Source organism: Wolffia australiana, chromosome 5, assembly GCF_029677425.1.
Source record: "Wolffia australiana isolate 7733 chromosome 5, ASM2967742v1".
NCBI classification, from domain to species: domain Eukaryota; kingdom Viridiplantae; phylum Streptophyta; class Magnoliopsida; order Alismatales; family Araceae; genus Wolffia; species Wolffia australiana.
The window spans coordinates 10,063,757-10,078,164 of NC_135839.1; the positions used below are offsets into that span (position 1 = coordinate 10,063,757).

The 14,408-nt window shown below is 38.7% G+C and overlaps 1 protein-coding gene across 2 annotated transcripts; it reads right to left on the reverse strand.

The window, feature by feature from the left end:
- Positions 1–3,305: 3,305 nt before the first annotated feature.
- On the reverse strand, positions 3,306–7,707 carry LOC144703043 (subtilase family protein). 2 transcript variants are annotated; one of them, XM_078575119.1, is made up of 10 exons: positions 7,435–7,707; positions 7,273–7,367; positions 7,077–7,174; positions 6,810–6,983; positions 6,557–6,668; positions 5,371–5,935; positions 5,163–5,260; positions 4,357–4,717; positions 3,995–4,208; positions 3,306–3,925 (listed from the first exon to the last, which is right to left on the reverse strand). In XM_078575119.1, the coding sequence occupies exons 1-10, from the start codon at positions 7,522–7,524 to the stop codon at positions 3,396–3,398; spliced, it is 2,337 nt and encodes a 778-aa protein (XP_078431245.1). In that variant the 5' UTR covers positions 7,525–7,707; the 3' UTR covers positions 3,306–3,395. The 2 variants fall into 2 exon arrangements, with proteins under 2 accessions (XP_078431245.1, XP_078431246.1); XM_078575120.1 differs by lacking the exon at positions 7,435–7,707 and having other exon boundaries at positions 7,255–7,361.
- Between the last annotated feature and the right edge of the window lie 6,701 nt (positions 7,708–14,408).

Sequence of the window (14,408 nt, forward strand, 5' to 3'; positions counted from 1 at the left end):
TTAACTAGATTCTACTATATCTTCTTGTGAACACAAAAATGAACCATGATCAAATAAATATTATAACAACCATGTTTTATAGCTACATGTGTGTCACTGACATGACCCGACAATATATATTGTGACCATAAAAATAGAGAGAATTTATATTTATGATGTTGCTACTTCAAGTCATCTGATGGTGGTTCAGCGTCATCTAGTTGGATGCTTATTTAATAGGCTTACATAATGGAAATTTATGTGGCCAGCAAGCCAATCACACATTCCATATCTTCCTCCATGTTCATTAATATGATTTATTCATTATAGTGCATGTGTGATGCTTATAATGAATTTCATGAATACATGATCTAACTTAGAGAATTATTATGAGATTAGATTCCTAAGAGGACTAGTCTTTAAGCATGTATTCAAAATATTCCAATTCAAATGATACTCGAGAAGGACATCAAAGTATCCAAATATAATAGTATTATCTGGTCTTACTCATATGAGTAGTATTGTTGGTTCCATAGCCATTAGTGTAAAAGCACTCAGGATAAATAGTGGTTTTTCTTGTGTGGATAGAGTTCATTGAAGTGACTCATATGAATCTCAAATGATTTTGTATGAATCTGTTAACCAAATTGATCCACATCACAGTTGTGTAAGTATTCGTTATACCTGATACACCAAAGATGACTCGTGGATAAATGGCTGCACTTGCATTCTAACTTTGTGCGGAGAAAGAACTCCATGAAGATGATTGAGTGTTTAACACAGGATTGTCAAGTCAAGTAAAGACGGCACGATGAAGTCCTTGGACAATGCAATGGAATATTAGAGAAGAGTTCTCCATTGTTTTTGAATCCATCCGTACTACCTCAAATGACTGAATAGGCTGTGTTATGGCCTAAGTTCTCCTAAGAGCTTCAAGTTGGCAGATGAAAAACTATGCTTGTATAGTAGTCGATAAAATAAAGGTGGAACGAAAGAGTCAATACACTATCCTTTGTATCTTCTAGAGGGTGAGCTATAACTTAGTACCCGACGGCCTGAAGACTAGACCTATTGATTGAATTAATTGATACATCATTAATTAATGTATATGATAATATTGTTAATTTATTTGGAAGGCCAATAAAGTTTATTGTGACATTAGAGTCGTTAACTAAAATGATACATGAGCCTAGAGGGCCACACACAAATGGTCTTTTGCACATCAGAAGATATACTTTCAGTATGGGGGTTTTTCATCTTGGTACAAATAGGGGAAGGCCCCAGAATAGATTCCGCTAGGCCAGAGTCGTGCATGGCTCTTTATCATCTTCTCCTTTTTCTTCATAGCTCATCTCCATTCTCGATACAATCAAGGTGGTATAACCACGATGATGGAGCATGAATATATATTGTCTGGATGAAGGAGGATATTTGATGTGCTAAGGTTTGTGTGGATACATGCAGATGTTGTACACTTGAGCAGCTTAACATGTCTCACTCAAGGATCCAAGAAATCATGGATGCATTATATGCCCAGATGATTTGGTCTTTTGTTTCATCAATGTTTTTTTGATCCCTCCATTCAAAGTCTTATGATGTATGAATCTAAATTTTTTCATTTAGATTGAGGCCTTTGAACCCATCATTAAACAGTGAAATAAAATGTTTGGTGGCAAGAACCAAGGTATGTTATCAGTGCAGTAATTGCATTCAAAAAGAGGATTTAGCACTGGAAAACTCACTAAAGTATGTGCCCAAACTTTAGGAAAATTGGCTTGAGTTGTACCAGAAGTTTTTAGGACAATTTTTTCACAGAGTTTAATGACTCACCATTTGTCACTTATTGGCCCATGTGTGTAAGTTGTTCCGGTACTATGAACGAGTTCATGGAAGAGTGAAATGTGACATGACTAGCAGAATAATGAAGTTGGTGAACTACTTGGAAAGTTCTCATATCAAGGTAGTAAGGGACGTATAGTATTTTACTAATGTAAAAATTTTACAAGTTCTTTTCCCAAGGGGTCCAAATTTACAGGCCAAACTCCAGAATAAATAAAAAATATTTGTTAGATCTGATTTTGAGTATAGATATGCCTTCCTCAATTATTGAAGACCCTAAGTTTCTCAAATTGTGTGAATGTGTGGCACAATTATCATAGATATTCCAATGACAAGGACAAAACGAAGACCCACAATTCAAAATTTTGTAAAGGAAAGTCGAGGACGAAAAAATTGCTCATTCATATTGAAAATGCAGTAGATATATAATATTTTATAAATAGGGTTATTTTGCACCAGATTAATGGTGCACAATGGCTTCATAACCAAGTTCTCTCTATTAGGAAATCAATTAGATATAATCATGGCCTATTCATGGTGAAGGTATTGAACTCAGTGTTTACTGATAATAATCTCACTCAAAAGGACAGTAATGATTTATAGGTCCTTCTGCCTTAATATGAAACAAAATTAATGTTGTCTCGCTATTCCATATGTGTTTGATTTCATAATACATAATACTAAGTGTAGAAAAACAATAGTAGAGATTGTGGAAATATGTTTAAGGGAATTCTGCTTGAGTTTACCAACCAATATTATGCACAATGTGAAGCCCATGTTCCCAATTTTCCTGTACCATGCGGCTTAAAGGATTTCTATATATATTTCAGTTTACATACTTTGACACATTTCCAGGTACATTTAAATCAAATGATGAGGATAAAAATGAAAATAAAAATACTGTCAGTAGTATGGGAAATTCATTTAGATATATTACTAAAAGACATGGACTTAACAGTTGATACACTTTATTTGATGTCTTAAGTTTATTTGACTTATTGATGTATGCCTAGAAGTAATATTTGATACATACTTTAACACATTTACAGGTACATTCAGATTAAATGATGTGGATAAAAAAGAACTTAATAATGCCGTTAGTAATATGGAACATTCATTTAGATAAATTCCTGGTAGACTTTGACTTAACAGTTGATACACTTCATTTTATGTTCAATATTTATTTGATGTCAAAAATTTATAGGACTTATTGATGTCTTCCATGAAATATTATTTGGTACATACTTTCACACATTTACTTGTACATTTAGATCAAATGACGAAGATAAAATGAACTTACGAATGTCATCAGTATTAAGGAACGTTCATTTAGACAAATTCCTAGTAGAGCTTGACTTAACAGCTGATACACTTCATTTAATATCAAATGTTTATTTGACATATTGATGAATTTCTCAAAAAATATTTTATACTTATTAACTTATAGGTTTTAGTTTTTGTTCAACACCATGACGTTGACTTTTCACTTCGAATACAACATGACCGGAGCAGTCCCTTCTTTATAAATCAGTTCGACAGGGAGGCAGCCAAAAGCGTATACTACTGCCTTTCTCTACTTATGCGAACCCCACGATGAGCGGGCTGTTCACCTCGTGGACGCCGTCGATCCAAGTAAAAGACCCATGCTTATACTTGCCAGCGAGTGCAGCGCCCTTCGAACGAGCCGTGACAGTGACGGTGAAGCTCTTCTTCTCTCCTTGGCGGCGAAACGAAAGGATCTCTGGAGCGATGGACACTTCGACGCCAATCGGCTCGTTAACGACGACGCGATACTGAGCCATTGGTCGCCCAACGTTGGTGACGGTCCGCCTGGTGACAGCAGTCCCGGTGAGATTGGTAAAGACGACGGACGGATGGTTGAGGTCGGTCGGCGACGGAGTGCTCTTCGGGCACGGCACGGCCGGGTCCAGCTGCACGCCGGCGCTGGCGCAGACAAAGAGGAGATAGTCACCGTAGCCGGCGTCGTAGACGAGGCCCGGATTGGAGGCGTGAGAAGGTCGAAAATGGCCGGCGCCAAGCTCGAACGGGCCGGCGACCTTTCCGTCGGCGTTTCTCAGCGGATGTCCCGCAGAATCCCTCGTCGTTGCTGAGAAAGGAACCAAGAATTCTTCATAAGTTTCAGGAACAGACGGAACGGGGTCATTTTGATTCATACCCGTTGTCATGATAGCGGATCTGACTGCGGCTGAGCTCCAACCGGGGTGGATCGTTCGTAAAAGCGCCGCGGTGGCGGCAACGTGCGGGCACGACATGGACGTTCCGGACATGAGGTTGTACTTGACTCGCCGCTCGTCGCCATCAAGCTTCGTCGGAGCGGAGGACTCGCTCCACGCCGCAAGGATATTCAACCCCGGCGCAGTCACGTCGGGCTGCATCGTTAGACAAACGTCTGTTCACAGCTTCTTTCGTTTTATGGAAAGAATAATTGCTCATACATTGTCGTTGTAGAGTTTGTCGTTGTAGGCTGGAAAGAAGAAAATTGAAGTATCGACTGAATACGATAATGGCGGTGCATACCTTTAGGATTTGGGGGGCGATGCGATTGGGGCCGCGAGAAGAGAAAGCGGCCATGACAGGGGCCGGGTCGACACCGAGGACGGTTCTGGCTGGGACGAGAGAGGCGGTGGCGTTGCTCTTCGACTTTCGAATGTACTTCAGGATTTTCCTTGCGCCGTTGAAGGAGACAGCGGTTGCGGGAAGGACGTGCGCGTCAACGGGAATCTCGTTTCCATTAGCGGCGGAGTTTCCGAGGATGAAGGCGGCGCCGCCAGCGCGCTTGACCTCCATGCCCTTTCCAACCCTCATCCCCTGACCTCTCAGGCAGAGAACGATCTTTCCTTTCACCTTTGCTGACGATAGAGACCCCGCCAGACACTGCCTGTACGTTATCGGTAACGAAGTTAACTTCGTGTTTTCTGTTCTTCTCGCCCAACTCGACGAAGAACTGCACTCCACGAGTCTTCCGTTCCGGTACCCGGAAAAAGATTTGTAGTTTCGTCCCGTTCCTGTCGTAGGAGTTGGACAAAACGGGTGGAGGGACGACTAGTATTTGCTGTCGCTGGGACGAGGACGAAGCGTTGTTTTTGACGGATGAAGATGACAATTCGTCATCGTTGTCTCGTCACTTTCTCTATTTTGCTGTTTCAGACAACGTGGACGATAAAGAAGTCATCGTCATCGTCGGGATTTCATCCTCGTCATTCCGGATGCGGACGAGTTTGATGACGATACATGACGGTATGAGGTCAGGACGGATGATAATTGGGCTCGTTCCGTTCTATTCTTCATCCATCGACGACTCTTACAACGGATAGAGGACATACCCCGTGGCGTTTACTGGCGTATCCGGGAGCTCCGCGTCCGCGGCGTAGATCAAGTTATGCTCTCTCTTCTTCAACTTGTACGGCGTCACGGTTTGCCCCTAAGACAGAAACGGGATAAACCAACAGTAATCGTATCATTTCCATAGCTGAAAACCAACTGAGATTTCAGCAAAGCGGTAAGGGCCAGAATATTAACAAAGTTGGATACCTCTAATATGGAACCGTCACCAAGCACGACGGGAGAGGGGAAGGAGCGGTCGATGCTGCTCGCGCCGACAGTGATCATCCAAGGAGCAAGATTAGAGACGGTGCCGGAGGCCGGGCCCGAGTTGCCGCCACTTAACGCCACCACGACGTTAGATTTGAGCGCGTAGAGAGACCCAATGGCCAAGGAGTCCTCGGCGAACGGCGGAGCTGAACCGCTGACGCCAATGGAGATGCTGATTACGTCGACGCCGTCGCCAATGGCGTCGTCAATTGCCGCTAACATGTCGGCGTCGAAACACGTATTTTCTATGTTAGGATTTGGCCCGGGGATCGGCCAGCAGACCTTGTACACAGCGAGCCGCACAAGAGGCGCTCCGCCGGAGGCGGTGCCGTTCGCGAAACCGCCGAAGGCGGAGATACCGGCGACTGCGCGGCCGCCGACGGTGGAGGCCGTGTGGGTTCCATGGCCGTCGCCATCGCGGGGAGATCGGTACGCGTAAGAGGTGTTTAGCGGGCCGTAGTACGCCTCGTAGCCCTTTAGGTAGTACCGAGCTCCAATCAGTTTCCTGGAAGGTTCGGAGAATTACGGCGCGTCAGATGTATGAAGAGAAAGATTCTTCCTTCTCTTGGAAAGCATTGCCGTTGTTTCATCATTTTCATGACCGCCGCATTCAAAACTCGGAAATTTTGCTATGGTTCGTTCTGATTAAGTAAGATTCATAGAGACCAAAAGTCGGAAAGCCAAGCCAAAAACGCTGATCCACGAAGCGGAAACTCCTCGCTTAAGCTTGGAGGAGAAGAAATCAGTCACGGGACGTTCTAGCTGCAGATCACTAGCACCAACGATGAAGGCAAGCAGTGGAATGGACACGGATCACTTGTCTTCAGTGACGGCCTGGCGGGTGACGACAGCATTGTTTCCACCGAAGCCCTAAAATCCAAGCCGGCGGCCTGAGGGTGCGGCGCATGCGTTGCTCACATCCAAGAGCTGTGACGGTTTAGACTTTAGGGTTCATACAGTCCAAGAACAGCTCTCACATCCAACAGTGGCCTCTGGGCATCATGGGCTCGACCCTCGTGAACAACTTGCCGGGTTTTGTCTTAACTGGTGAGAAAATTTTCTTTCTTTCCTTGGACGAGCTAAGAGCGGAAAGGAGGGAAAATAGCTAGTTAGGGTTTAGGGTTACCTGTTGCAGTGGGAAGCATTGAAGGAGTCTCCATCCTGACAGGCTCCTCTCCAGTGACTAGGAACTGGGCCGAGCCCCTCATCTCGGAAACTCTCAGACTCTGGCCAAATTCCTGGCGTATGCGAGATAATTTTTTTAAGTGTTCTATGTTATCTAAATGTTCTTCAATTATTCTGGCTAATTGTTTCTTTAAACGGCACGAAAGAAAGATAAAAAACGATCGGTTTTTTCTCCTCATCGACTGACTGCCTACCGGAGTCAAGAAGCCCAACGATGGCGTCCCTGCCATAACCAGCACGCCGGGTTGTCTTCTCGACGTCGTCGCCCATTATCTGTTCCTCACGGCCGATGAATTCCCAGGACCTAGTAGTGTGCAATGACCATCTTCTCGGCTCGCTGGGGATGCAAGCGACGACTGTTTCCATCCCTGCGATGAATAAACCGGAAAAAGATAAGACAAATTGAGGATAATTTAACCAAGTAAGCACATAACGAAGGAGAATGCAGGTTCTCTGACAACCAGACAGCCTTGAGGCTTCGTCTTCCGATAGCAATGCAGCAAAGCCATTGATGCTGTTCTTGAAGCTGTAGAGCAAGGACTCGCGAGCCTCTACTTCGCTGTTCAACGAACGAAATAATGAATTCTTACGCCTGTGAGCACGAGAGGGAAGAAGATAGAAAAGTGCGATGAATCATGCGTTATTTCTTTGGGTTACTTGTCTTTCAAGGAGAGCAGGTAAGAATGATGGTCTCCATGTATCTCCTCCGGCGTCCTTGTCCCAGCGTGCCCCCCCAAGTACACGACATAGACCTGCGCAGTAGGAAAAGATTACGAAATGGCTAAACGGGTAGAGATTGGATGGAGAAAAGTACTGTACCTTGCGAGAGTCGACTCTGGAAGAAGAGATGAAGAGAAGTGACAAGAACAGAAGAGATGAAAGGGAAGGGTAGCTTCGCGATCTACCCATGTTCAATCCTCAGGGCTGAGAATGAGGTAGCTATTTCGAATTTATAAGGCGCAAGAGGAGCATTAAATGTATTATTACGTGGCCTAGTTACAGGGAGGGAGAAAAAGAAGTCGTGACATGAACGGCAGGAAAAAGAAAGGGAATGGACTCGGCGAGGCTGACGCTTTAGACCAGCGATGGATATGGAGATATAGAGAGAGGGGTGCTGGTTTTATCGTTGTTAGAGTGGAGAGAATTTTTTTCTTTGCTCTCGTCTGGTGCGACAAGTTGGAGCAGAAAGCAATGATATCACGAAGATAGGTGACGGACTGCGCCTGACGCTGGCCTTGGGGAGCGAAGAGTTTGTCCTGTCGCGCTTTCTTGGTGAACAAAGTTGCGAAGTTCACGTGGTGAAAAAAGCCGAGTTGTAACAGAGAGAGAGAGAGAGAGAGAGAGAGAGAGAGAGAGAGTGATGAAAGTAAGGGTTAACACAGGGTATTTAATACAATTTTTGTATTAACCCTCTTTTTCTCTCTGTATTTACCCTCATCATTTAGATTGAGAAGCAGAGAGAGAGTGGGAGGCTTGACAGCATAGATTGTAAGAGAAATTAGGAAGAGAAAGACTGAAGGGGCTTAGGGCGTGTTGGGTGGGAGAAGAGAGGAATGGCGAGCAGGAGGAGAGAGATGGAGAGAGATCGAAAAAGAAATAGAGGTAGGTAGACAGAGCAGGATACATGGTTGAAAAGATATAATTCACTTGCGGACATTGTTTGGTGGGACGAATTCATAAAAAATTCAAAACTATTGATTTCTGATTCCAAAGAGAGGAAATAAAGGCGACGGCGAACCCACCCATATTGATTTGGTGAGCCCCTACTCAGTGGTAGTCTGAATTTCCTTTGTCAGTGTCATTTCCCTTATCCGAAAGAGTCGGAAGTGCTTGAACCCCGTTGCCAGGGTCACCGCCCTTAATTAAATCGTAGTGGGGTGAATCTGGTAATCGTTGACCGACCCTCTCAAGAAGTTAAAGCCCTGGTCCTATTGAGCATGCCGAACTTTGTTTCAACAGTGAGTTTTCGAGTAACTCAAGCACAAGATAGGCAAGATCTTCCTGGTCGAGCAAGTTGACCCAGCAAATATCGCACTTTCTGTCGTAGATCTTGATCTGGAGAATGAAAGGGATGATCTGGTTTGCTACAAAGACAAAGGTCGAGATATGGAAGAGGGAAAAGGGTATCCGATGACAAATTGTACAACTGAAGTCCACGTCTAGCGTAGTCAGTCGGCATGGGATGGAGAGCGAAACACAGAGGTAGTGAGCCAGAGAGGAAGAAAAACTGGTGAATATAAAAAGTAGCTCCTGCATGGTGGGGATTGATTATTCGTACCTGTTGTCATATCTGATGCTGTCATTCACAGAACCCGTCGACTAGAAAAATGAAACTACTACCAAAAAAATTAACGGTATTGGTAACCGGAAGATGTATCATTCAAAGAAATAGTATACCATACTGATGAACGTTTGCCATGGAAAAATTATTGACGACAACAGTGATGATGTAACATTAATGACAATGAAAGTATAACCAACCTACCATTTATGGGGAAAATTCAATTTTTAGAATAAATTTTAATTTTCTAATAATATCTTCTGAATACTTGAAATAGAAAAGTGAACCACGAGTAATAAAGAAGTACACTTGAAGTACCAAAAACCTAATCCTATATGTATCCTATGGTATAAGTCAGAATACATAATATCAAGTTAACTCCCAGCATCACTATTTCTAAGGGAAAAAATTTTAGAGTTCTAATTGAATTCGTAAATTTAGAATTGAAATATATCAATATCCAGTTACTAAAAAAGAATATCATACATGTATAAATTAAATGAATAGTAAAAAAGATTTATTACCTAATAAATTTGTTTCTAAATTCGCATAATTAAAGTAAGAAATTGCAAATTCACAATGTTTCTGACATCAATATTGGAATGAATTAGACAAATAAAATTCATTCTATTTAATCATATCATTTTGGACGTGCCAAAATGATTTGATTAAATAGTCAACTGTTAAATTTATTACAAATTGTACTGTTCTGGTTCATTTTTATCATTAGTTTTAATTTTACATTGTACATTATATTCAAAAATTTTGACTTTCTTTGTATAATATAGTTTCAATTTATATTTTTATATTATATTTATCAAAATAATTAGATGACATACTATTATCATTTAATAAATAATTTACATTGAAATTTTGCTCCTTTTTTGAAAAAATGCCGTCAATGAAGAAGCTCATTAACAAATACCCTATATTTACGTGGATCAATCCAAAGGACTATTTACTAATGTCCTTTCTATACTTAAAAGCATATCAACTCGTTTAAATTTTTAATAACAATGAAATCAGAACCTTTTATTTTATATATAAATTTTAAGCTACCACAACTACATTGAAATGTCTAAATGTGTTTTTTTCATAATATATTATTTCAGAAAAGTAGTTGAGGCATGTTTCATTAAAACACTTGCGTATTAAAGCCTTTGGAAATTATTTCAGGTTTAAGGCTTCTGTACTGATCATTTATGTAAACTAATATGTAGATCTGATCTATCTGGTTGAATGAAAATTGTAAAATTTTAGAGTTAAAGTAGGACAATGTATTTATAGTATCATGAACAAACATTCCCAGATCCACGGTGATTTAATAATTAATTTTGCAGTGGATATATGTTTCTTAATATGATTAAAAATTTTAAGAGTGAAATTATTAGTTCCTCAATTCTAAAGTGATTTTGAGAATTTCATGACATCGTATTTGTATTGCAAATAATTGTTAAAATTATACTATATTTTAAACAATTTACTTAATAATTTTATGGATGTGTTTTATCATGGGGTAATCTCACTTTGCCAAATATTGCAATCAAATTCATTGTTTTAAGAAATGAATTTATGTCCCTGTCTTTAAAATGGGTTTGATTGTGGCATCATCATTCATGACACTGTAATGTGTGAAAAGTAGTTGAGGCATGTTTCTCTTTTATAATGTACGCAAAATCATAGGAAATAAGATATGTTTTAATGCAATAATTATATATGCAAATAAAGCACAATAACTCTCAAGGAAACTGACGCAACATATGAGTACATGGATATGACACACATCAGATATGAGTAGTTATACATGGTAATCTGTGTGAAAGATATGAGTAGTATGAGTGTTGAGCTGATGCATCAAAAATGAAACATGCAGATTAATGAAGGAGAGACACATAATCAACATGCTCAAAGCCATTCAATCTTTACCCTCAAAATATGAGCCCAAAACTCCTCAATATTTACCATTGTAGCTATATATTTGGATCTATGGATAAGCCTACTTATCTATGAAAAAAAAAATTAATTGCTAATGTATTTTAAGTCATGCTAAATAAGGTTTCTTTTTATTGTTGACTTGATTAAAAGCTGAAGTTGACAAAGAGGTGGATTAGTTTATCTTTTAGGAGTGACCTCACTGGTTCTCACAAAAGGTGATGATACGAAGTGGGTCATTACTATGCACATCATCATTGTCTTCTGAAAACCCTTTTAGTTTACATCATCATATTATTCATATAAAAAAACTATTCCATCCACATCAGTGACAACATAAACCCTTCCATCATACCATCAATCATTATTCTATCATGCCATAATCTAAAAACCGACATTATATATTTATACATTGAGATCTATTAATCTCTATTTATCAACCTTTTCCTTTCTTCATTACTCTTACATCCTTATCTTTAGAAACTTATTATCGTGCCTTTTGTATCAACGTACCTCAATCTTTCCACCCACCACTTCAAAACATTTATGTAATATTTATTTATTAATTATCACCTTATCATCTTCCCTTCCTTACATTCATCAGTCTATGATATTTTAAAATATCTATTTCATCACATTTTCAGAACCTACAATATATTAGAGCCACATAACTTCAAAAAATTAAATAACATAAAGACCTAAACCATATTTTGACTATTCTATAAGACCATGTGATATTCGCGAATAATATATTTAGAATCTTAGGATAGTTTATTTAACAAAAAATATAGTTTCCATTTTAACATTCCAAAGATCATATCATTCCATAAAATGCCTTAAATCATGAACAAGACTTCTACAAAAATTACAAGGGGAATTGAGACTTGCATGTCAGGCAGATGGAATGGAAGTCATAATGATATTCTTGGCTACATAAATTGGCATAAATATATTCATTATTGTATTTTATGAAGACTATGGTTTTCGCAATAAAAAAATATTTTTGAAAAATATTCCAGGCATTTATTATTTTGTAGATATTTGTTTACATATTCATAATGTTTTGATGAATAATTCTTAACGACATTAACCTTAGTATTCCAAATATGTTTTCCAAGATTTAGATCATATTTTTGTGGGATCAACTTCCTATGTCAAAATTTAATGGTGTGTCATCATATGACATCATATCTTTGCATTGTTTTGGTTAATGTTGGGTCAGATCAATCATCAGTAGTAACGTCATTATGGCATCATGATTCAGAATGACCCAACTTCACTCCTCCATTCGTTGTTATGTCATTGAAATCACATTGGGAGTAGAGAAGATCCTAGGGGAGAAGGGAGAAGAATGGTGGGCACCTAAAAAGTTATGGCCAGAGTAGTTTTATTCATTTCCTTCCTCTACTTAAACATAAAAGTAATTTTTCAGAAAACACTAAGAATTTGAGTATTTCTTATGACATTTGAAAGACTATTTGTGTGACCCTCTAGGCCCATGTATCAGTCTAGTTAACCAGTACAATGGACCAATAACCTACACTAGTCTTACAAATCAATTATCTATTTCATCAGATATAATAATCAATCCCAAATCAAGCAATCTCAATCAATAGATTGAGTTTCTAGTTCATGAGATGCCAATCTACACCTTATGTCCTATAAGATTCAATGAACTAACCCATGGAATCTCATTTGGTTATTGTGCACATAAAATCCATGATTTGCTTGATGCTCCTATGATGACTCAAGACATGTTTGTAACATGATGAATGCATGCGTATTTCATACATTTTAGATGTTTTTGGTATTTATCATATTTTTATTTGAATTCACCAAATATTTATACATTTCGCTAAAAAATCCAATTTTGCACATTATGGTTATTTTTCACTAAATTTATTGACTTCTCCGAAGCCAAGTAGTTTAATTATTGTTGAGTATATTATAGTTCCAAATGTGCAGAAATTTACAGGAATTAGAAGATACAATTCTACGGGAATTGGATAATTTTTGGGAGCTTAATGGTTCTATAAAGGGGCTTGAAAGGATCAAGTGGAGTTGTGGACCTTCAAAAGAGAAATCTGAGGAAGATGGGCCACTGCCTGACCTGCCCGTTGGGCTCTCAAAAGCCTTCCAACAAAAAAAAAGGAATATTCCAAGGGAAAGCTATTAACCCATGGAGAAAAATAGACAAAAATGGCAAGAAAAAAAATAGAAAATACCCAAAGGGATATTTTAATAATTATTAAAATGTATAAATTCTATTTTTATCCCTCATTTCCCCTCATTCTGGAAGTTCTCTAGTAAGTGGCTGGCTAGAATGACTAGGCATATTTCATAATCCAGGTTTTTCAACCTGCTTAATGTAAGTTTGTTGAAGTTTCCATTCAATTGCGTCTCTTAATTGCATTGAGAAATGCCTGATCCTTGAAAACTGTAAGGATCCAAACTTGAGAGGAAGAATTTAGGGCTCACCAAACTTGCATTGAGGTTTTAGGATCCTAGATTTGCATTTTCACCATCATTATCCATCCATTTACCCTTTAAAACCATCACTTTTTCACTCTAAACACTCATTTTTGCCTATTTTCTCTTTATAGAATCGACTATTTCTCTCTCTAAACATTCATCCATATCCCAAATTCATTCTCTCAAAATTTGATAAATAATCTCCTTCATTTTCACCTTCAAATTCCATCTTAAACTTCTTCTACACCCTCTCCTTATTTGCTCTCTATCTCTTCATTTCAGTCATTTTCTCTCTCTAAACCCATTTATTTCTCTCTCTAAAATCCATTCATATCTCTCTCTAGATAATCTTTCACTCTTCGTTCCAAATTCCAAAAAAATTCATATTTGAATTTCATCATTTAGGGCACAAAAAGCGCAGTATGCGCGACTTAGTCAAGCCTTAATTGGGCTGACCCAAGAGGCTCCCTTTACGTGCCACACCAGGCCAGCCGGACCGAAAGGCCCAACCCGCTCTGCTGCCACTGCTCCGCTGTTGTTGCCGCCAATGAGTGCCGAAAAAGGTAAAAATTTATATTTGTTAGCATTTAAAAATTCCAAAAAAATAGGAAAAATTCAGAAAATTTATTTTCTGCAATTAAAATTTCCAAAAGAAACATCCCTAAAATTTATATAACCAACTTCTAGTTATCTTAATTTCTGAAAGAATTCTTCAAAATTCTAACTCTCATATTTAATACTTCTAGTGGTTTATGGTGTTAATTAAATTACTGAAATTTCTAAAAATAATTTATTTTCTATTCCTAGTGTTAATTAAAATTATGAAAATTAGCCTAATATTATTGTAGGGTTTTCCTTTATATTTATGCTTCAATTTAGATAGTATAAAATTATATAAATTAACTAAAAATCCAGAAAAGTCCCAGAAATTATATTTCTCACTTTTAAACTCATTTCCTTCATTCCAAGCTTGAAAAAATTCTAAAATTAATTTGTGCCTCTATGTGGATCGATCCCTTGCCCTATATTAATTATAGAGTATTTAGGTATAAATTTTCATAAATATTATTGGTTAGGTCTGAATTAGAAGAAGTATGTAAAACCCCTA

What these genes read in the sequence shown, in the direction of transcription:
- LOC144703043 (XM_078575119.1), bottom strand. Translation starts at nt 7,524, where the DNA reads ATGGGTAGATCGCGAAGCTACCCTTCCCTTTCATCTCTTCTGTTCTTG. An exon ending in CCAGAGTCGACTCTCGCAAG is followed by an intron (nt 7,368 to 7,434) that starts GTACAGTACTTT and finishes CCTACTGCGCAG; the next exon opens with GTCTATGTCGTGTACTTGGG. An exon ending in ATCCGCTATCATGACAACGG is followed by an intron (nt 3,926 to 3,994) that starts GTATGAATCAAA and finishes TTCCTTTCTCAG; the next exon opens with CAACGACGAGGGATTCTGCG.